General features: G+C 48.1%; 1 protein-coding gene across 6 annotated transcripts in view; it reads right to left on the bottom strand.

The window, feature by feature from the left end:
• Positions 1-24,464, bottom strand: part of HEMK1 (HemK methyltransferase 1, mitochondrial release factors N(5)-glutamine) — a 97,938-nt gene that overhangs the window by 57,571 nt on the left and 15,903 nt on the right. For all 6 annotated transcript variants that reach the window (XM_077822349.1, XM_077822345.1, XM_077822346.1 and 3 more), the window contains 2 exons: positions 16,268-16,429; positions 9,255-9,319 (listed from right to left, as the gene is read on the bottom strand). In XM_077822349.1, coding sequence (XP_077678475.1) covers positions 9,255-9,319; positions 16,268-16,429 — 227 coding nt within the window. The remainder of the gene's footprint in view (positions 1-9,254; positions 9,320-16,267; positions 16,430-24,464) is intronic.

The following is a 24,464-nucleotide window of genomic DNA, read 5'->3' as shown; positions in this document are numbered from 1 at the left end:
ACAAACTCCTTCGCTCAGCTCCACGATCCACAAGCAGCTCCTGCCATCCACACACTGCTCCGCGTCGAACTGCTTCACCAGCCCTCCCGCAAACTGCTCCACAACATATCTTCAGGCTCCCCCACTACTTAACACAACACTCAGTGATTTCAGCTCTTAGGTGAATTCAGCTTGTAGCAGGGGAGCCCCAGTGCTTGTGCACTGTCAGCCCAAAGTGAGCTCAGCAGCCTATAACTAGACTTCTAATGAAATCAAAATTAGCTCTGATATTCCACAGTGGAGAGAGGAGGAAGTGCAATTAGCATGTAAGGCCCTCACCAAGGGGCCCATGCCACCAAGTATTAATACTTGTCCCCAGCCTCTCTCTATTCACACAGTTTTGGAACCCATGACCCTTGCCTAGCGAGTGCTACTTAGTTGATGGTGAATCGCTCCATCATAACAAAAGGCCACATACAGTTCCAAGCACAGTTCCCATAATCAGGGTAATAACAATTTATTCTTCCTGCCCCAATAACAGAGACGCTGGGGATCCCACAGCAGCCAAAGTGACCATTTGAGCAGCTATGGTCTCATTCTAGGCGTGGTGGGTGTGCCTATGCAAATGACATCGGCCCCTGAAGTTCTTTTCCACAACTTGCCACACCTCACCACCAGATGTCAGGGTGGAGCTCATCCTGACACTGCTTACATCCTCCCCCCAGCCGAGACTTTGTCATCCCGACAAATCACACTCCCTTTATACCAACTCATTGGTTTCCTCCAAAGGGCCTCAGGAAGCCCACTTTAGCTTCCACAAGCCTGTGCGCTAAATGTATTGGCTCCTCACTAGTCACCCCAGGTGCATCATAAGTTAACCGTTTCACTGGTCTTATCACCCTGTCTCGTCTATTGAGAATCTCTGTTGCCGAGGTAGGGGGAACATCCTCTTGAGTGACGGATGGAGAGGCTTCCCTGGAAGGTCCCTCGGCTACTGGCGTAGGCCCCTGCACTCCTAGTTCTAACGCTGGAGGGTCCAAGGTGCCCAGGACATCCTCTACCTGTCTGTCCCCATTGTCCAGTAACCTGTGTGTGTCATCACAGGGGGGTCTCATCAGCAGCACCGGGGTATCAGAAAGGGGCCTAAATAGTTCCACCATTGGGTTTAGGGCGGAAGAGGGAAAACTCTCGTTTGGTTCAGCTGATCGAGACTGAAATCTTGTCTCCATCCCAGGATACACCAGGGTTGTGTCTTCCTCCTCAGACTCACTCTCAGATGTGCAGAATACGGGTAAGTTAGCTGCAGGGGGCCCACTGTCTGTGTTGGATGGCGGCTTTGGTCTAGCACCTCTGTTCTGCCCGGCGGCCCTGCCGTGGCCCATCTCATAAGGGGTGCTTACCAATTCCCCCACAGGGAGCAAAAGGTTTCTATGCACCGTCTTTATTTGCCCTGGACCGTCTTCAGGTTTGATCTTGTAGACCGGCAGATCTCCCAGCTTTTCCATCACCAGGTAAGGTATTGCCTTCCATCTGTCAGCTATCTTGTGTTTGCCAGCAATACCCAAATTTCGCAGCAGGACTCTGTCCCCCGGCTGGAGCTCCTGCGAACGCACTCTAGCATCATATCGATATTTGTTGCGGTCTGCGTTCTTCCGAGCCGCAGCGGTAGCTAAGCGATAAGCATCCCGCAGCTTTTCTCTTAGTCGGGATACATATTGCTGATGAGTTTCATAGCTATCTCCATCCTCTGATACACCAAAGCACAAGTCTATGGGTAATCTTGGTTCTCGCCCAAACATCAAGAGATATGGGGTGACTCCCGTAGCATCGTTCTTTGTGGCATTGTAGGCATGCACCAGAAATGCGACATGCTGGCTCCAGGTTGCCTTCTGCTCTGGTCGCAAAGTTCCCAACATATCTAATAGGGTTCGATTGAACCTCTCTGGCTGAGGATCACCTTGGGGGTGATAAGGCGTTGTCCTAGACTTTTTAATTCCTGCTATCTTCAGCACCTCCTTCAGAAGGTGACTCTCAAAATCCCGCCCCTGATCAGAGTGTATCCGAGCCGGGAATTCATAGACTGAGAAATATTTGTCCCACAATACTCGAGCAACGGTGGTGGCCCTCTGATCACGTGTGGGATATGCTTGTGCATACCGTGTAAAATGGTCAGTCACTACTAGAATGTTTCCAACATTCCTCTTGTCTACCTCTACAGACAAGAAATCAATGCATACCAACTCCAAAGGTTTGTTGCTGGTGATGTTCTTGAGATATGCAGCCCTCGTGGGCAGGGTTTTCCTTTGAACACATCGAGCGCAAGTCGCACATTTCCTGCGAACATCTTCAGCCATTCGGGGCCAATAGAACCTACTACGAATAAGTTCCAGGGTCCTCTCCATCCCTAAATGCCCAAAGTCATCATGCAGGGCCCTCATGGCCAGGGCTCTGTACTTTTTTGGCAGTACTAGTTGTGCTCGTTGTTTTTGTAAAGGGTCAGTGGTCATTCGGTGTAGCACTCCCTGAATCAGTTTTAGTTTGGTCCATTCTCTCAATAGTAGTTTACCCTCCGGGTTAGGTGGGACAACCGCAGCTGGGCTTCGCCCCTCCCTTTTGGCAAGTAGTGTATCACGAATGTCAATATCTTGCCGCTGGGCTTCTTGCCAGTCAGCCGCATTGAGCATGGGCAAAGGAGATTGGTCTAATGCAATATAGTTCACTGAAGCAGAAGGCATGCATTCAGGGGGCAGGCCCAAAGCTTCTGCAACACATCCCTGAAAGCCCTCACGGGCCTCTGGCTCTCGGCGACTCACACTGCAAATAGCTCTCACTCCATCTGTGGGTATCACAGCAACTTCTGGAGCCTGCGGACGCCTGGACAATGCATCTGCATCTACATTGCTTCTCCCTGATCGGTACTGAATGCTGAACTCATAGCTAGCCAAGGCGGCCACCCATCTCTGCCCTGTAGCATCCAGCTTAGCACTTGTTAACACATAAGTCAGTGGATTGTTGTCTGTCCACACCTGGAACTGAGCACCATACAAGTAGTCTCGAAATTTCTCAGTGATGGCCCATTTCAAGGCCAAAAATTCCAGCTTGTGGGTGGGATAGCGAGTTTCACTATCAGACAATCCTCGGCTGGCAAAGGCTACAGGTTTACATTTGCCTTCCACTTCCTGGTACAGGACTGCTCCCAGACCCTCCAAACTGGCATCAGTATGCAGGATAAATGGTTTGCTTGGGTCAGCAAAAACTAGGACTGGAGCATGAGTTAGGCAAGTAATGATTTCTCGAAAAGCCCTTTCACATCTCTCATCCCACCGTGGCCCAAATGGTGCAAAGGGGCCATTGTGTCTCTGCACAGGAGGCTTTGGGGACCTCCCCTTATTCTTGGACTTAGATTTGTTCTTGCTGGACTGATGTCCCCTGGTAAGATCATTCAGAGACTTTACAATCGTAGCATAGTTTTTCACAAATCTGCGGTAGTAGCCACTAAATCCAAGAAAGGTCTTGAGTTCTCTGTAGTTACTTGGACGTGGCCATGTAGTGAGTGCTTCTATTTTATCAGGATCAGTACTCACACCTTCTTGGGACACAATGTGACCCACATACTTCACTGAGGTTCTGCAGAACTGGCATTTGTCAATTGAAAGCTTCAGACCATAATCCTCCAACCTATCAAGCACTTTAAGAAGTCTTTCTTCATGCTCCTCTAAGGTTCTTCCAAACACAATCAGGTCATCCAAATAAACTAACACTTGCAGTAAATTCATGTCTCCCACAACTTTCTCCATGAGACGTTGAAAGGTGGCAGGTGCTCCAGAAATCCCTTGGGGCATGCGTTCGAACTGATAAAACCCTAATGGGCAGATGAAGGCTGTCTTCTCCTTATCTTCTTCTCCCAGAGGGATCTGGTAGTATCCACTTCGAAGATCCAACACAGAGAACCACTGGCTTCCCAGCAAACAGTCTAAGGCATCTTGCACTCGAGGCATAGTGTACTGGTCGACCACAGTACGGCTGTTTAGGGTGCGGTAGTCAATACACATCCGGATTTTCCCATTCTTTTTGCGGACTACCACAATGGGTGAGGCGTATGGGCTGCGGGACTCTGTAATGATGCCATTCGCAGCCAGCTCCTGAAGATGATGTCGCACATCTTCCATCTCAGAGAGAGCAATCTTCCTAGATCTCTCCCTGAAAGGTCGAGAGTCACGTAGTCTGATATTGTGCTCTACTCCTTTTGCACATCCCACATCCCACTCATGCAGTGAGAACACCTTGGATCTTTCACAAAAAGTTTCTTCCTCAGGCGATCTTTCCAGTCCTCGGACACTGGTGAATCTCCAAAGTCAAACTTTGCTGGGTCTATTGTCGGAACTTGAGTTTCACACTGGGGTTTTACAATCGACTCAGGCTCAAAGAGGTCTGCTATCTTTTGTCCTTGCTTCACAACAACATCACGACTCGTTTCATTAGCAATCAGTATAGTCACCCTTTCCTGGGCTTCAGCAGGTAGGGTTATGACTCCACTGGGGACCAACACTCCTTCAGGGAGCTCTCCTCCCATCGGCTGCTCTATCATTGCTAACGTCCCTTTACTACCTTTCAGCCAGGTACTCATGACCAGCACTTCTTGCTCCGTCCTTGCAGGCACTACTAAGGGGGTTGTGCCTGTGTACTTCAGTGCCCCAAGTGGTAGCTCAGATGTGTCCCTTTTAGCGCTCTCAATTTTCCTATAGGCTTCAGCACAAAGCGTATGGATCATCAGGGTATTCAGGTATTGGTCCCCAGCCCGCCTTCTGCAGTAATCCGCGAGTACCTTGAAGAGACTGGAGTTGGTCCCTATCAGCACAGACACATCAGAAGTCCCTTTAGGGTCAGGGCATATTAAGGCAGCTGTGTCTACCTCTTCTCTTACCCCAGCAACCTCCTCTGGGAATTCCAGGTGCACTATGACATACCCTTGATAGGGGTATTCATCCATGCTGAGGCCACACAGGCCAAGGCCAGTCAGTGGCTGTATAGGCAGGTGCCTAAGCATCTGTTGGTAGAATGACTGAAATATAATAGTCACTTGAGATCCAGTGTCAAGCACTGCTTTACACTCCACCCCTTCAATCCTCACCATGACCTCTGCTCGAGGCCCTATCAGTCCTGCAGGGATCCCAGCTGGACAGTCTTTTCTGGGGGAATCTTCAAATCCTGCAGACCTGGGGGGTCCCCGTCCCCAGACCCTCTGGCAGCTACCGGATCTCTCCCAACTGATCCTCACCTTTCCATACACTAAGGAGGGGTTTTCTTCATTACGGCACTTGGCAGCACTGTGTCCATCCTGACCACATCGGTAGCAGAAGAATTGACCTTTTCCCCTTCGCCTGGGGGGGATGATGGCTCTAAGTGCGGGCTTCTCAATCGCCACAGTTTGAGGCTTCTTATTCCTGGAAGTCTTAACTCGGTCAACGGTACTTTGCAGCTCAGCTATCCGTTCCGTCAGGACCTGCATTTGTTGGGCAAGTTCCTCTCTGGTGCTCACCATCAGTACACTGGCCGTTTGCAGTGGTGTTGTGCTGCCTGGCTCCGATGTTTGGGCTTCCCAAAACTCACTGGCAGCCTGCCTTTCTTCCTCCTCTCGGACCTCTTTTATCAGCTGGGAGTAACTTGGGGGATGTTCCCGTCGTTCTCTTAGCTGGAGATGAAGTAGAATTGGGTTCTGATACTGAGTTCCTCTTACAATTTGAGCCAGTCTGGTCTGATCCATCTGCTCAGCAGTCACTGCTCCCCTCATGACAGCTTTCTGAAGCAGTCTCTCCAGTCTCTGTATGTAGGCTGAAGCCTTCTCGCCCTTTTGTTGTCGGGAATTAAGGAACTTACAGTAGCTGTCTTCAGGGCCCTCTACGCTCCCAAAGTTGTGTTCAAGGGCCTCTAGGCAGTCCTTCACACTGACCCCAGGGTCAATGAGCTTCAGGGTGCGAATCACATCTAATGCTGGGCCGCCAAGGCTCTCTATAAGGCATCTTCGCTTTTCTGCATCTGGTACGGCCCACTCTTGCAGCATTTCAGTGGTATGCTCTAACCAGGGTTCAAACTCCTCCTCCCCAGCAAATAATCTTAACTTACGACAAGAGTCTGACTCAGCATGGGGCAGCACAACCTTTTCCAATATTTGCCCCAGAGCTTTTGTCCAATCATCAGCCGAGGCTGCAGCCCCTGAGCTAGAAGCTGCTGAGCCAGGGCCCAACAAACCTGACATATTAGCCATTATACAAACAGTAATTTCCTCAAAATATAAGCACAAACAAAACAAAAAATATATATAAATTGTTTCCCAATGTAGTGGATCACTCAACAGGTGCTTGCGAGGGGTACTGACCCAGGCTATCCCGGACGAGCCCCCAAAAATGTAACCCTTCTGCCCGTCAGAGTTGGCAGCAACAAGGGCCGGGTTCAATATCTAGGGGATCCATTCCAATAACACAATGCAAACCGGCTCGAGCCCCCACCCAGTGACCTGGGACAAATATATACCACCCCCGCTGGGCGCCTCCAAGAGGCAATACTTCCCCTCTCGCAAGCACATAGTCTGAGTGTAGCAAAAGCCTTTTAATAACAGAGAGAAACAATGTGGCATTATGTTGGGGAAACACCACCAACAGGATTCATAACACAACCCATGAGCAAAAAAAAACCCACCCCAGGCAAATTGGGGCATGCCCTTTTCCCTTTGGTTCTTGAGTCCAGCAACCCCAAATCACCCAAAGTCCCAAAAGTCCAATGCCCCAAAAGTCTCTGTCCCTGGTCAGGGCAGCCCCAGAGTTCGAAAGTTTATCTGCGGAGCTTTACCTCCCAACCTGGGTGGAAATGGGACGGGGGTAAGAGGCACCTTACATGATCTGAAGCTGACCGCCCCATAGCTCCATAGCGGCGCTCCGCTCCGCCAGCCGCCCCACAAACTCCTTCGCTCCGCTGCGCTCCGCTCCGCCAGCCGCCCCACAAACTCCTTCGCTCCGCTGCGCTCCGCTCCGCCAGCCGCCCCACAAACTCCTTCGCTCCGCTGCGCTCCGCTCCGCCAGCCGCCCCACAAACTCCTTCGCTCCGCTGCGCTCCGCTCCGCCAGCCGCCCCACAAACTCCTTCGCTCAGCTCCACGACCCACAAGCAGCTCCTGCCATCCACACACTGCTCCGCGTCGAACTGCTTCACCAGCCCTCCCGCAAACTGCTCCACAACATATCTTCAGGCTCCCCACTACTTAACACAACACTCAGTGATTTCAGCTCTTAGGTGAATTCAGCTTGTACCAGGGGAGCCCCAGTGCTTGTGCACTGTCAGCCCAAAGTGAGCCAGCAGCCTATAACTAGACTTCTAATGAAATCAAAATTAGCTCTGATATTCCACAGTGGAGAGAGGAGGAAGTGCAATTAGCATGTAAGGCCCTCACCAAGGGGCCCATGCCACCAAGTATTAATACTTGTCCCCAGCCTCTCTCTATTCACACAGTTTTGGAACCCATGACCCTTGCCTAGCGAGTGCTACTTAGTTGATGGTGAATCCCTCCATCATAACAAAAGGCCACATACAGTTCCAAGCACAGTTCCCATAATCAGGGTAATAACAATTTATTCTTCCTGCCCCAATAACAGAGACGCTGGGGATCCCACAGCAGCCAAAGTGACCATTTGAGCAGCTATGGTCTCATTCTAGGCGTGGTGGGTGTGCCTATGCAAATGACATCGGCCCCTGAAGTTCTTTTCCACAACTTGCCACACCTCACCACCAGATGTCAGGGTGGAGCTCATCCTGACACTGCTTACATTTAAAACGCTTGGTGGTGGCAGCATACTGTTCAAGGACAAGGCAAAGTTTGTACCCTGGGGAAGTTTTTAACCTAAGCTGGTAAGAATAAGCTTAGGGGATCTTTCATGCGGGTCCCCACATCTGTACCCTAGAGTTCAGAGTGGGGAAGGAACCCTGACAGGAGTCAATATGGTGTAGTGAGGCAGAAGGAGCCAGGCATTCTGGATTCTGCTATTGGCTTTGTCACTGACTCACTTTCTGACATAATGTGACCAAGTGCCAATTTTCTGTAATATTTTTATTATGCCTTTGTGTGCCTCAGTTTCCCCATGTACTTTACATTGCTACCCAATGGTTGCAAAAAGGGTTAGAATGTGGCTTTTGGGGCAGAGCGGGGGACATGAGGTGCTGTGTCACTTCATTGTCTGGGAATGAATGGATTGTTAGAGGACTGGCTGTAAGTGACCCATATCAATGAAGCCTCCAGAAAGACAAAGGAAGCTGCACCGAACCGAACGACTGACATTGTCCCGGGAACATATGAACTCAGCATGGGTCAGCAGGAAGGGGATAAGTCTGGGTTCTTGGAGGGACTCTGCAGCTCTCTCTAAGGACTGACAGAGAGCCTGAAATGGAGTCCATGGCAGCTTGGCTGGCTGACTGGCTTGGCCAGTATGGACCATGTCTTAACCCGAGATTCTCTACACTCACCTCAGGACTAGCCGTTGCTGTGTTCCAGTCAACTAATAAACCCTGTGCTGTTTTAGAAAAGGCTGCATGGTGTCACTGCAAATCCTCACAGACAGCCCTGAATGGTTACAGTACACGCCTCCTGCAGGAGTCCTGCTTGGCTAGACTTGCTGCAGGGAGCCACAGAAGGAGAAAGGGTTCTCTGGTGCCCGAAGACCCAGTTTCGGTGTCTCAGAGGCTGCAGCCCTGCCCTGTGGAATTGTGTGGGTCCTTGGGGCCCAGAACACTAAAAAGGTCACTCTCAAGGCACTGGTAATAGCCTGTGGCATGGACCAGAGTCTGGTCTCACTAGGTCTCAGTTTTCCCATTAACAAAACAGGGACAAGTCTACTGACCCAAAGTACTTTGGTCTCCTTGCAAGAAAGGTGCAACGTAAGTACAAAACATCGCTATTATGCCATTTCCTTCCCAGCTGGTGGTCTGGCAAAGGGGATTCACAGGTCAGAAAAAGGGTATTTTTAACCAAAATAAAAATTCAGGGAAAATTTGTTCCAAAAATTTCTAATTTTCTCAGGATTTTCCAGAGGTTCAAAGCGTTTAACGCACCCTGGCACCTGATGGTGATGAACATGATATCCAGCCTGTGGCTGAGACACTGGGCATATTTGAGAATCATAAGCCAGGACTTTGGTGGCTATTCACTTGTCTCAGGGGATCAGTGTGAGGGGTCCTAGGAAGCAATGGGCACTCACAGAGAGAAAAAATGAGCAATGCATATGTTCCTACCTCTGAGCATTCTCTCTGGTGAGATTCACAGCAGCTTCCTCTTTATCCACAGCTATCACCCGGCTCTGGCACAGAAGGAAACAAAATACACATTATATCACCAACATTACTGCTGTTAGCTGATGACTGGACATACAGGCTGTGGCAAAAGGGGCAAATGAGACAGATGATGCCAATATAATGTCTTGGAAAAGGTCTCTCTGTCTTTCTAACACCAAAATCAGATATAGCCCCTGAAGAATCCATCTTAGGACTTCCACGGAAGCAGGATACTTTGGGGTTGTGTAGTCACACAGGGCTGACCTTACCATGAGGCGAACTGAGGCAGCCGCCTCAGGTGGCAGACTGTGTGGGGGTGGGGGTGGGGGCCACTAGGACCCAGAGTGTAGAATATTGTGTCTGCTGCTGGTGCATATGTATTCTCTCTGCTCTAGATGCACAGAGATGGTGGAGTGCTGTGCTGGAGGAAGGAGGGCACAAGAGACATAACAGGCAGGCAGGCGAAAAGGTGAGAGGGAACAGCAGAAAGCAGCAGGAGCTGCAGGGAGAGAGAAGAGGAGGAGCCTCTTATGTACCTCTCTAGCACCCACAGGAGCCTGGACTGATTAACACCAGCTTCTCAAGGAGCTTCCTGTTTCTGCTACTTCCCTGTACCCACTGGAGGAGAACAGGCAGTCAACTGAAGTAGTAGGAGCCCTTAAGACGCTGATATCCTCCCTCACTCAGGCCTGGCTACCAGCCTGCTTATTTGTCCCCTTCAATTGAGTGTTGAGAGCCACTATAGCTGGCACAGAACAGCAGTCATCAGTGAAAGAAGAAAACGCCCCTCTGGGGCAGCATTCAGAAAAAGAAAGAAAGCAAAGGAAGCTTTTCTATCGAAGCAGGAAGGAGCTCTCCTGAGATACATAGACACAAATGTTCATGGTGAGCCTTCTGGCCCCAGTGAGGATGTGAGTGGTGAGGAGATGCCTGATCTTCCAGTTAGTCAGAGTGCAGGTGACCTGGCAGCTTACTGCAGCATCCATATCTTCATCTCAAATGGATGTAACCATGCACATTCCTGAAGAAAAGTGTAGATCACAGAAGACTGCGGTGGAGGTGCAAGCAACAGCTGCTGAGTTCCTTAAGTCTAGATGATCCAGGACTGTGGACCCACTTGAGCAGTAGCATGGGGGACTTCCTTGTACTGCATGGGCCACAGCAAGTGAAAAACTTCATGTTCTCCAAAGACAATGAAAATAGAAGTTTCCATCCAACACATTACTGGCGTGGAATCCCCAATGGTGACAAAGTGGAGAGGCCATGGCTTATGTATTCAAAAACCCAGATTGCTGCATACTGTTTTTGTTGCAAACTCTTCCAGTCTAACGTTCCAGCCACATTGGGTTTGACAGGAACAAAGGACTGGAAAAATCTGGATAGAAATCTGGCATGCCACAAGAAGGCAGCAAATCACCAGAGAGCATTCCATAGGTGGAAAGAGCTTGAGATGAGACTAAGGTTAAAGGCCACCATAGATGATCAGCATCAAGAGAAGATTGCATCAGAGTCTCTTTTCTGGCAACATGTTCTGAAAAGGCTCATTGCCCTTGTGAGAATGCTTGCAACTCAAAACCTAGCACGGCCTGGCACTTCAGATCAGCTGTATGTGCCAAACTAGGGAAACTTCCTTAAAATTGTGGAGCTGATGGCTGAGTTTGATGCTGTACTCCAGGAGCATCTAAGAAGAGTCACCACCCAAGAAATGTACACACACCATTACCATGGAAAAACAATTCAAAATGAAATAATACAGTTATTGGCAACAAAAGTCGAACAGAAGATTGTGGCAGATCTGAAGTCAGCAAGATAATACGCTGTTATTCTGGACTGCACACCTGACATCAGCCATATGGAACGAATGACTTTAATGGTGCGTTTTGTAACAACAACAGAACCTAGTCCCTGCAATGGTGACTGTCAGAGAGTATTTTCTAGAATTTATTGACATTGATGATACTAAAGGGGCTGGTATGACAAATGTGCTTCTTAAAAAGCTGGAAGACACAGGAATTGCGATAGCTGACATGAGAGGTCAGGGCTACGATAGTGGTGCCAACATGAGAGGAAAGAACAGAGGAGTGCAGACACGGATCAGAGAGTTAAACCCTCGAGCTTTTTTTGTCCCATGCCGTTCTCATTCATTGAACTTGGTGGTCAGTGATGCAGCATCAGCTTCTAGCACGGCTACTGAATTTTTTAATGTAATTCAAAACATCTATGTATTTTTCTCTGCATCAACTCATCAATTGCAAATTTTGAAGCAACATCTGGGAACATCCTCTCTGACACTGTAACCACTGAGTGCCACACGATGGGAAAGTCAAGAGGAGATGATAAAGCCTATCAAACACCAAATACGGAAGATAGCTGATGCCATAGTTGACATTATGGAGGAAAATGCTATGACAGGAACTGTTTGTGGGAGAACAGTGGCAGAGGGAAACGGAATCACCAGAAACATACATAACTTCAAATTCCTGTGTGGCTTAGTGTTGTGGCATGACTTACTGTTTGAAATAAATGTTGTAAGCAAGAGACTCCAAGGTACTGACCTTGATATATCTGGAGCGATGAACAACTGGACAAAGCAAAGTCATACCTACAGTCTTACCAGTCAGATAAGGGATTTCAAAACGTTCTGAAGAGTGCACAGAAGTTGGCAGAGGAACTTGACACTGAAGCTATTTTCCCATCCATTCAAGAATACACGAGTCACCGAAGAAGACGACATTTTGATTACAAGGCACGAAATAATCCCATAAGAGACCCCAAACAACAATTCAAAGTTGAATTCTTTAACCAGCTGCTAGATTGTGCAATTCAGTCAGTTGAAGAACGTTTCATGCAGCTCAAGGAACAAAGCAGTATATTTGGGATGCTGTATGCTTATTCCATAACTCCTCACTATACCTGAAGAAAACCTACACAAGCAATGCAGGGCACTAGAGACAGTGTTGACACATGATGACATGCACAATATTGATGCGAGTGATTTAAGTGATGAACTGAAAGCTCTTTCAAGATACATTTCAGCAGGATCAACTCCAAAGGCTGTTCTGGAATATATGTGCACAAATAAGATTACCACCCTCTTTCCAAATGCTTTTGTTGCTCTGCGCATACTTCTAACACTTCCTGTAACAGTTGCCAGTGGAGAACGCAACTTCTCCAAGCTGAAGTTAATAAAAACACATCTACGCTCCACAATGACACAGGAGAGGCTGGTCAACCTTGCAACCATCTCAGTAGAGCATGAGCTGGCCCAGACTGTGGACCTTCAGGAAGCAGTTCAAAACTTTGCAACCAAGAAGGCACGGAAAGCACCACTTTGATTATTCAATGCCAGTGTTTACTATGCAGACAAGAAAAGTTACATTTGCTGTTCAGGGGTTTGAAAGTTAAGTGTTCCTTAACATTTTTGAACAAGGCATTTTAAGTTATTAGTACTCCTTTATTGGGGTAGGTAGCAGAGCAGTACCATGAGAGGAGTAGAACAGGAAGAAGGCAGAATTGAGACCTTTCAAAGTTTTGGCCCAAGCGAGGGGGCATGGGGGCGTCATTTGAGCTCCCCGCCTCAGGTGCCAAAACGTTGTGAGCCGGCCCTGTGCTTGTAGCTAGGCCTTCAGCATGACTGAATATTTTCATTACCATTGCTAGCATTTTACCTTAATAAAAAGTCTTAGGGCCAGACCTTCTGCTGGTGTGAATCAGATGGAGTCAGAGGAGCTACACTGATTTGCATCAGCTAACGACCTAGTCCTAAATATATCTGTGATTCTGGCAGGCCAGGTGCCAGCTCATGCCAAGGCCCCTAGGCCACACTGAATATTGACAAATGCATAGCTGGAAACCAATCTGGCTCACCTGTGTGTTAGCATTGTTAAAACAGATGTTAAGTTTTTATAAATGTATTGAGTGTTTGGACTTAATAAAATGCTTATGACTTGCTGCCTGCATTAATCTCACTTATAATAGCTATTATTGGGAGATGGTAATAGTTAAGTGTTTGCTATGAAACTGGAAACCCCCACTGTCAGGAGAGAAGCATTACCAAGTGTGAGATACCAGTTTACCACAAGAGGTGAGATCTCCTACCCAACAAAAGAAGGCCTATAGACACCAGATGAACCATTGTGGAACGTCCGCAGACAAAAAGACTTTCCTGATTGCTCCCCCCGACACCCAGGAAGAGGGGACATGCACAAACCCTCATCCCATAACAGTTTGAAATCTGGGAAAGGGAATAAAAATCTCTGATCAGAAGGCTCTGTGTCCCTATGCTGTTTGAACTTCAGTGAGGAGGCAAGACTTCTAAGCATAAGCAAGGGATCCCCAGCTGTTTAGTTTGGGTTAGCCCTAAAGGACATCTAGAGCTTGCAAATTACAGCAGCTTCTATTGCCTTTCGAAACCTAAGACTGTAACTCAAGTGTGTGTTTACCTGCTTTAATCTTGTAAATAACTCATTTATTTTTCCTAGTTAATAAATCTTTAGTTAGTTTATCACAGGACTGGCTACAAGCACTGTCTTTGGGGAGAGTTCTAAGGTACAATTAACCTGAGGTAAGTGTCTGGGACCAGAAGTAACCTGAATATTATTATGATTTTTGGTGTAAGAGACCATCTGTCACAACGGCAGACTTGTCTGGGAGGCAAAAGTGCCCAAGGGGACAGTCTGTGACTCCAGAATAAGGCTGTTCTAGTGCTTTAGGAGTTCACAGTTGATATTCTGTTGGCAAAATCTAATTATACAACATGTAACCAGTTTGGGATTTGTGCTCCAATTTGTAAGGCTGCCTTGAGGCTGGCACCCATGTTTGTGAGCCACTCCAGACAGCTTGACAGTATCAACTGGTAAACTGGGACAGAGCAGCCCAGCAGAACAGAGAGTGAGGGGTAGAGAGGGAAGAGCTTCATAGGTTCCTCATGTCTGATGCAGAAAGAATCCATGCCCTAAGGAATCCACTCCAGATTTAAAAGGAGATACACTGTATGCTGGGACAGGTGACCTGGGGTACACAGACTGTTCTGCGGAGAGCTCTATCCTTGATATAACCATACATGACAAGTTGCTAGTTCTTTATCTTAATGCAGCACTTTAGGGCCAAATTCTGTCTTGATGTTCATGTCATAGACATTAGTATGGTTGTGTGGTGCGTAAGCCTGCACAGATCTAAGCTGGTGTATTCACTCAAGGCTCATGTATGTTGGCCATTTGGGGAAGGGCTGACGTAACATATAAGGACAGACTGACACAGTCATTTATGTCTGAAAGGCAAGGAGAGCAGCGTGGTGCTTGAGTAGGGAAACCAGAGCAATTTATAATTTGGCCTAGTGAAAACTAAACATCAGCCCAACAGGCCACCTGGCAAAGGGACTTGAGCTACAGGAATGACCTTCCATAGACCTTACAAACTAACCCTCGATGCTTCTTCTCAGTGGTGTGCCAGGACAGTTTTATTAAGGCATGCAACAACTCACTGGCACACCTTAGGCATCCAAAATAGTGTCATCCATGCCACGTGACCTCGCACGTACCATATGGGCCAAGGTGATGCTGTTTGGAGGTGTAGTGGGGTGGTCACCCGCTCCGTCCTTGAAGGGCTTAAAACAACCAGGAGAGGGCTGTGGCTAGGAGCAAGCAGTTCCCAGGCTGATTGGGGAAGCAGGCTCACCTGTGGCCATGCCCCAATCAGGGCTCAGCTGTCCCTTATAAGAGGGCAGTGGGCCAAGAGCAGACAGAGTTTCCTCTAGCTGTGGAGGGAGATCGGCCTGGCTGCTGGGGAGTGTACCAGGGTATCTGAGGTGAAGCAGAGCTGGGGAAGGCCAGAGGAGCTGGGAGACTCCGGACTAGAAAAGCCCCTGGCTGTAGGCTTGGCAGACGGCCTAGGGTAGGTACTGGGATTGCAGGGGGCAGCCCAAAGGTAGGCAGAGGCAGCAGGTCCAAACCCCCCTTGCCTGTGATGATTGGTTTATACACTGCAGTCCGCCCCAGTGTGCAGGGGCTCAGTGGTCACTGGCAGTAGCCAAAGACTGAGGCGAGGTGGGGATAGTGAGTGAGGGATCCCTAGGGAAGGGAGACCCAGGGACTGTGGGGGTACTGCCAGCGGGCAGCACCCTGGGTAAAAGGGACACCGGGGTCCAGGAGGGACACGGGGGCCAGCAGCAAGAGGGACACCGGCCTGCAGAGGGCGCTCTGGAGGCTGGAAGAGCTAATTCCCTGAGAGACCAGCAGGAGGCACCGCAGGGGTGAGTCTTGCACCGTTACAGGAGGACACGATTTTGTTCTACCAAATGGTGTCCTCCATCATGAGAGCTGGATGGAGTTATTCTGCGGACCGGATGCGGCCCACGGGCCACCAGTTGGACAACACACTGTTGGTCAGCATGCAAAGTGTGCCTTGCATACATAAACGGCATACCACTGATTCTTCTTCAAGGATGATAATCAGCCTGGATGGGTCTGAGGGATGAACTGATGACCAGATCTGGAGCAAGGGAAGGCCTTTTTCTCTCCACAGCATGTGGGTGGGGTCATTCTTTCCCTCCTGGAGCACTGAGCAGGGATTATCCACTGTGGTCTGGGTTGGGGTGGGATATATCCCAAGTGATTGATAACCTGAGACTGAAGGGGGCTTTAGTCACTTATAGATCCCAGTCCTTCCCGTGACTTTGTCTCCTCCTTGACCGGTGAGGAATTATGTTACTGGGGAAGGGACAGGCACCAAAATGGGCTCTTGGCAGTGATCAGGTAGCTGGTGAACTGTGACTACTGCTCATCGCATTGCTCATAAATGCCTCATTCTTTCCTTGTGCTCTTTTGTCTGTCTGTATCCACCTGTTATCTCTTGTCTTATACCTAGACTGTCAGCTCTTTGGGGGCAGGGACCATCTTTTTGCTACTTGTCAGTACAACACCTGGTGCAATGGGACTCAGTGCTACCATAATACAAAGGATGAAAAGCTCACCCACCGTGGGCAGTTTGCTCAGTAAACTCAGTGCAATGGCCCCTGAGCCACAGCCGATTTCCAGGATCACCGGGTGAGAGACAACAGTGGGGCACTGGTGACCCACATTAACTGCAGGGCTCCCGTTCCTCTGGATTTCTTCTTCCAACACCAAGGAGACAAGATCCTAGCAGAAAAGGAAAAGTGAGCTGTTTCTGTGGGAGTCTGATGATGACTCAAACTAACACCCAAGAGCTGGGGAAAAGGAGGGTGAAAGAGCCCCATTTCTTACCTTTGCAAACAAATCAAATGCATCTTTGTATTTTAAAAAAAGCAACACATGCCAGCAGCAGGACTGAGATCCCAGAAACAACTTCAGCTCCACATAGTGTTTTGACTGTAACCAAATCTGCAGGTGCCCTACAGATCCTTTGATATCTTTTAGGACATTTGAAAAGAATAAGCAGCAGGAACACACACACATTGCCTGTCCCCCATTTCTTTTGCCACAATCATTAACTTTTATCTCTGAAAGCCTCACTACTCACCAGTCTTAGCCTAGCCATGTCCGAAACTTTACTCATGGTTTCAAATCCCTTAAGACCAACCCCTAAAGCACTAAGCCAACCAGCAAATCAACAAGAAATACAGTAAATGGCCCAATCAAGTAGGCTTCCTGTTTTGGCTTGCATTGCACAACTACAAATGCTGATTTGTTATTGCAGGGTCACACTCAGGAATGGCTGGTTGTTAGCATGGATTTTTATTTTATTTTGACAAGTCAGCACTAGGATCTTTATTGTGAATCACATATAAAAACTCACAACAAAGAACTGTATGGATTTTGCCAACAGGTATATGAGCAGAAAGATGCTCCAGGGTAAATTACAGGCCTCCCATTCTAACTAGCAGCATTTTATGTCAATCCAGTGTGACAAAGTTCCTCCTCTACCTTGGTGGGTCTTGCGCTTATTGGTTGCTCGACCATCTGGCCAGACCCTGTCACACCATAAAGTAACAATGAGTGACTGGTGGGAAGGTCAAAGTCCTTTATGTAAAATGCTAGATTTTTCTCAGGAGCCAGCACTGAGCTGCCTGCAGAGTGAACCCTATTTGCATGGACATCCCAGCATTTTCCCACACCCTGCTCTGGAAATCAGGCCTAAAGTGGATTAGAGAGCACAGGAGGCCTCAAGCAAAACTGCTTGGTTCATCTGCCTTTGCTGGTTATTCCACACCACAGACCAGTTTGTTGCATCACAGCAAGCTGGTGTGGAAACAGCTAAGATGTTGCAAACAGGTGAAGAAATAAGTAGCTGTGGCAGACGAGCCCTTAAGAAACAAAGATCCTATTTCCATGCAGCAAGCTATCCCTAGCAATAAAGGAAGACGAGCAGGTGAAATACCTGGGAGAGGTCAGTTGCCTTCCTAAGAAACCTCCAGAAACATTTTTGTACAATGCATGAGCTGCTCTTCAACCCATTAAAGAAAAAATCCACATACACTGTGTCCCAAGCGAGAACTGGAGCTTGTAGCTGATGAGCAGCCTGGCTTGTTTCAATGTTCCCCTGACCTGGACCTGACTGTGGGAAAGGCAGTTTGACTGTCCCATTTTTAAAGGGAGCTCCTTGTCTGTGGATTCCTCCTGCAACAGGGTAAGATCACATGCAGGTGTACTCAGGACGCAGTGTATGGGGGTCTAGCATGCCTCTGGCCAGGTCTACACTACAAAGTGGCATAACTACATTGGTCAGCAGTGTGAAAAAACTGCCCCCCAGCCAACAGGAAAACCCCCCAGTGTAGATGCAACTTGGCTGATATCTTGGCTCCTGTCAACCTAGCTAACGTCATTCAGGGAGGTGGTGTAAATACGCTGCCAGAAAAACTTCTGTCGGCATAAGGTGCACCTTCATTAGCGGACTCTGCCAATATACCTATTCCAGCAAAGCATGTGTTGTGCAGACAAGACCCCTCTCTTGGAGCAGAATCAGCTGGTTTTGGGGAGGCTGGCTGCAGACGTGAAGCAGCACCCTTCCTCGTATCCTCAGAAGGGGTTAGTACCCAGAAAGCTTGGTCAGCAAGAGTGCCCTTGCATGCTGGCCGTCTCTGATCACTTACGAAAGGGCTATGCTTACAGGAACACTCCAGTGTGACAAAGAGGAGACAATCACAGGGAGTGAGTACAGAGCAGTAGTTCCTTCTTATCCTATGCCTCAATGATCTCGTATTGCCAGAGTATTTCCTCATGAAGCTCTTCCAGGTCTCTCTCAAACAACAAATGCTGTTGCTCACTGTTTTCTTCTTTTGCCCTCAGGCGGGCATATTCCTGGTCCAGTTTTATGGATTGAGCCAAGACACTGTCCCTGGAGGAATGTATCTCTTCCAACTTGGCCTACAAATCCGTCTGGACTTGGCTGACCTGAAGACTTATTTCCTTGAGCCGGCTGTTCACTATCTCATTGTTTCTCTGCTTCTCCATCGGCACCACTTCTTCTCTAGATCCAGCGCTCCTTGATCCCAGGTACTAGCAGTTCCCACTATCAGACCATCTATGTTGTACAGTGCCTGGCATTTGCCATATTTATGAGCTGCTAGTTTCTCCTGCATTTGGATCATCTCAGCATTCATCTGCGCATGCAGATGCTGGTGCTGCTTCTTTAACTGCAGGGCTTCATGGAGGCAAACCCAGATTTTTCTCTGAAGAATGACATACTTGTTTTCCAGTGTGTTGATTCACAGCCACAACCAAGTGGCTTCTCTCCTTCTCTGCAACCAGCTCTTTTTGCCTGTCTTCTAGTAGCTAGATTTGTTCGGCCAGTTTCAATAAGAACCCAGCATCTAGGACTGCAATATCACCTAGGACTGTTTCAATATCACCATCTGAACCCTAATGACACCCACTTCCCGGGACCTTTGACTGCCTCTAAGTCTTTGCCCTGGTTCTCCCAGTCTGGGAACCCCGCTGTCCTTTGGAGTAACTAACTGTGTCTTTTTCAGGCTCCTATATCAGGTTACTCAAGATCCTACCACCCTCATGCTGTGAGGATGACAAATAAGTCAAAGCATCCTCGGCAAGTTAGAAATAATCTGAAACCCATGGCTGACCTCTGTCCCTGAAGCTTGCCCCCCAGGCTTGCCCACAACTTCAGTATCTTTTCTTCGGTGAGAGCCCCCTGGTCCAAAGTTCTTAGAGGGCAGCATCTTCTAACAGGCCCCTTTCCCCCCACACTTATTTACAAGTTACCCCCAGGTTATCACTCTTCCTTACCCCAAGCTGTGTCCCCTCAGTCCTTTGTTCAGTTTCTGCAGATGTCTGGGTCCCAATATCCTTAATAGTCCAGACCGGCCCAGGTGCCTCATGTCTCCTCCCCTTTCAGCTTTTAGGACGGGCCAGCCTGTCCAATCACTACCCTTGCTGAACCTACCACCTCCCCCCACACCATGCCAGGGACCAGAAGGTCTGGGGTCATCACTGTTTTCTGTCCCCCAGCCTGGGAGGTTGGACGTCTCACAACCAGGGCGAGCACAGGCACCTCTCTGCATTCTCATCCCTCCTTGATGGCAGGGCATTTTCAAGTCCATATCCAAGCACCATAAGTAAAAGTATGGGCTGTCCCTACAGGCTCCCTTGTGGCGCAGCCCGGTGCTGCAGATGTGCCCCACCTTGACTCCTCCTGATTGGGATGTCAATAGATTCACTTGAACAGCCCAAGATGGGGTGGGAGCTGGGAAAAGGAGAGGCCAACACACTAACAAAAAAGCAAGTTATCTTTACATAAGGCTTCAAGGCAGGAACAATTACAATAAACAAGTCATAAAGCCCTCACCTCAGAGCCCTGCTTATGCTCCCAAACTTAATGTGCACAATCAAAGACTCTAGTTAGGTCAATTTCCTAGAGCCTGAGCAGAAACAACCCCACTGCCCTCCTGAAGCCTGTATGGCTTCTGTTCCTCTCTCTTGCTCTGCTTCCTCTTCCTGTTAACATAGCCCAGCCCTAGGGTGGGGAAAAGCCTCCTGGATTACCTCCAGGCTGCCCTAGCTGTAGGCTCCAGACCGTCCCTCAAAGGCGTAGTATTCTCCTTCACAGACCCCATCCCAGGGCAAGCGCCCTGGTATTTAATTTGGGAAATATGCTCACCTGGGAGAAATCAGCTCTCATGTGAATACACAGCCAGGAGACTAAGGGTTTGTCTACACAGGGAAATTGATCAGCGTTGCTATAGCAGAATAAGGGTATGCCTACATGACAATTAAACATGTGTGGCTGACGCATGTCAGCTGACTCAGGCTCACTAGGCTCAGGCTACAGGGCTGTACAATTGCAACAGAGATGTTTTGGCTCGGGCTGAAGCCCGAGCTTTAGGACCCCACGAGTGGGGAGGGTCCAGAGCTTGGACTCCAGTCCAAGTCTGAATATCTACACTGCAATTTTAAAGCCCCACAGCCTGAGCCCTGCGAGTCCGTGTCAGCTGACACAGGCCAGTGATGGCAGTTGCATTGCAGTGTAGCCTAATGTTGCTCTAAAGTTGTGTCAATATAACACCCCGCCGAGGACACAATTCCAGAATAAAAGTGACTTTATTCTAGAATTCCAGAATAGAGTGTCCACAAATGGGAGTTATACCGGGTTAGCTATAGCAGGATATTCCTCTACAGCTGTGCCAGTCAATTTCCCTAAACAGACAAACCCTTGGCAAATAGGCTTGTATTCAGATGGAAATTTCATTTCCCAGATCCTACTCTACATCATCAGACTGGAGCTTCCGGCTGGGAAGTAGCATTAAAATGGAAGTATTAGAGACGCCAGCACTTGACATAGAGAAACTGAGCACAAACCTCACCACCTTGCACTCCAAGTACAAGATACATTTCTTTGACCTTACATTCCCTAACATAAATATACAGCCATATGTATACTAACCCCTTCCCTCCTAAACACTATCAGAACCCCTCTCCACTGCACATGCTGCTCCCCCTTGGGAGAGGCTGAGAAAACAAACATGTGACAGGTTTTAGGTTGCTTAAGGAAATACTGGAAAGTGCTCAAATACTTTGGTGATGAGCACGCTATAAGAAATATAGATTAGAAATAGAGGTTTCTAAAATGGCTTTACATATTAATTATACAATATATAGTATATAGTCTCATATTGAGAGTATTCACTGAGCTAATTACTGCTATAGAATGCAGATTTCCTTTCAGTCATCTCAATCCACTAATCTAGCAGACAAAGGCATAACAAGATCCAAGGGCTGGAAGATGAAATTATGAAAATTCTAATTGGAAATCACAGGAAACATTTTAATAGTCAAAGTAATTAACCTTTGGAACAGATCATCAAGGGATATGGTGAATTCTCCATCACTTGCTGTCTTTAAACTAATTACATTGGATGCCCTTCTAAAACATATGCTCTAGTTCAGACACAATTTGTTGGGCTCAGTAGTGCCAATTACATAAAAAGGAATAGTAATTCCCCCTACTGCAGGAACTACATGCAGTACGTTAGACCAAATAATCATACTGCTCTTAAAAATCTACAAAAATTGAATATCTAGTCATCCTACTTAGCTTAGACATTTGTATGTCCCCATTAACTACAGTATGGTGAGCACCTATCCCTATTTAAAGTATTTATCCACACAACACCCCGTGAGGTAAAGAAGTGCTATTATCCCCATTGTAAAGATAGCAAACTGAGGCAGAGAGAGACTGAGGCCATGTCTACACTATGGGCGGTAGAGTGGCACAGTTGTAGCTATACTCCGGTAGCGCCATAGCATAGATACTTCCTATATTGATGGATATGGTTTTTCCATCAATGTAGGTAATCCACCGCCCTAAGCGGTAGTAGGTAGATCAATGGAAGAATGCTTCTATTCTGGGGGCTAGGCCAGCGTAACTAAGCAAATGAGCAACACTGCTTGGCTGATCTAAATTTAAGTGTAGGCCAGGCCTGAGTGACTTGTCTGAGGTCACACAAGAAGGCTGTGGCAAAACAGGGAAGTGGCCTAGCCTGGGGCATGGGAGACCCAAGTTCATTTTTTCCCTTTTGGCATAGCTCTGAAAACTTGTGCTGAGTGTCTCCCTCTCAGGCAGCTGGGAAAAGTGAAGAACAGAAAGGTCAGAATCAGATGGTGCAGATCATGTCAACACAGTGCTTGGTTACCGCCAAACTATTTTTTTGTTTTCCTTTTACTGCTGCATATTAAAAACCTAAGACACACATTAACAATTCACCTTAGAAATTCGACCCAGTTAGATATTTATCGCTGGGCACTGGAGAGGTGTGTTATCCACTTGATGGAGAAATGCTCAATTACGGGGCTATTAAAATGCAAATTATTGCTTACAATAAATGTCAGAGCCAGTGTACATGCAGCTCACACGCTCAAAATCCTGCTGACCTGAGTCACTGCCACAGATAGTGGCAGAGCTGCTGGATTTATATCCTTTCTATGCAACTGAGTGTGTGTGAGGAAAGGTTGTTTAAAAGAAAATTCCCCATCTAATCCCAAGAATAACCCCTACCAGCACCTTTGCTCTGGCATGCAGTAGTCTTTAGGGGGAGAGGGAACAGGGGGAGAGGGGACGGACTGTGAGATCCTCCTCTCCTTTTGCCAGTGGAAATGGGACCCAGGCACCCTTTGGCATGACCCACAAAGCCATTAACAGCCTTCAAGGAGAGATTGTACATTTCTCCCAGAGGCTGGATACCTCAAGGTGATCCACAGCAGAAGGAAAGGCTGCAGAAAGGAGGGAGAGAAGAGGATGGTGACCCTAGAGTGTAGCAGATGGAGTGAGGCAAGGACAGAATACTGACCCCAGGAGGGAAAGAGTGACAAGGGGATAGAGTAGAGATGATCGACTTGACCAGTGATGCATTTAATGTGGGAGTTTCACTACCAGATGAAAGCTTGGAATTTCCCTCCCCAGACGAGGCGGCCAGTTTCCTCCAGTCCCACCTAGGGGGGCAGGGGCAGAGATTATTGCCCCACATCTGCAGCGCTCCTATCCTTACCCACATAAGGAGTGCCCATCTGCTGCACTCTAAGTCCAGCAAGCAGGGGCATGGCCCACCTTCGTGCTGTCTATTGTCCAGCACAGCTTTGCTCTATTGCCTTTGGTTAGCCCGCGAAGGATGGATGGTGCTGCAGCAGGGCTCCAGGCTGAGACTCAGGAGACCACGGGTTAATTCCTAGCTCTGCCACAGAATGAGAAAGTCATGTTCTTTCTTTGTTCCTCAGGCTCCCACCTGTACAGTGGGGACAATGATAATTCCTCATCTCACAGGGGCAGTGTGGGGATAAATCCACAAATATAATAGCCCCATCCATGGTGATCCATACATAATACCTGTGATCCATACACTGTGTAATCATCTATAGGATGTTGGGCTGGGGATGTAGGAAGAGGGTAAAGGGTTGCTATGTGTGGGGATCCAAGTTTGGCACCCCCATTGAACCAGGCTGGGAGAACTTCAGAGGCCGTGGGCTCCATGAGTACATTGCTTTAGTGACCCTCTTTGGCAGACAAATGGGGTGCTGTTCGCAGCCTCTGGAAGCAGTGATTTCCAGCCCCTGTTTATCTTTGACACAGGGAGGGAATTTAAGAAGAGACTGGAAAAGGAATGGAGCAGGGCATCCTTGGAGTTGGTGGGGGGGAGAGGGGGAAGAGCTTTCCAAACAATCTCCTTTACCAAGCAAAAAAAAAAAAAAAAAAAAAAGTGTATCCACTGTTGCTTGATTCCCATCATTCCGAGGTTCTCAAACTTTCGCCTGCCTTAACAAAGCAACCCACCGAGCCCTCAGCCGCTTTTCCAAAGTGACTTGTTTGACTTCACTGTCTGAATCCAGCTAAATTCATGCTATGGTTTATTTTTTCCACTTCCCGAGCTAATTGTGAAATAAATGTGTACATTTGCAAACACTCCCAGTTCCCCATGAACCCTAACTCCACCCCTCCAGCAGACACATTCTCACAGGTTCTCGGTATTAGCTCCCCCCACCCTGTGGCCGGGTCTCTCGTTCACTGTGTTTCTTGGAACTGCAGCTGCACAAAGAGAAAGTCAGGGCACCGCTCGCCAGAACCCAAACCACAAGCTCTCCACCTATGCAGCTCCATCCGGCAGATAGTATATGGCCAGGCAGCTTGCAATGCAAAGATGGGGAGGTGGAAATACACTTGAGAGTCTCATGACTAGAGCTGAGCAAATACCTA

Source organism: Eretmochelys imbricata, chromosome 7 (genome assembly GCF_965152235.1).
Source record: "Eretmochelys imbricata isolate rEreImb1 chromosome 7, rEreImb1.hap1, whole genome shotgun sequence".
Lineage (NCBI taxonomy): Eukaryota > Metazoa > Chordata > Testudines > Cheloniidae > Eretmochelys > Eretmochelys imbricata.
The sequence above is the reverse complement of the archived record's forward strand: the minus strand, read 5'-3'. Positions and strand labels throughout refer to the sequence as shown.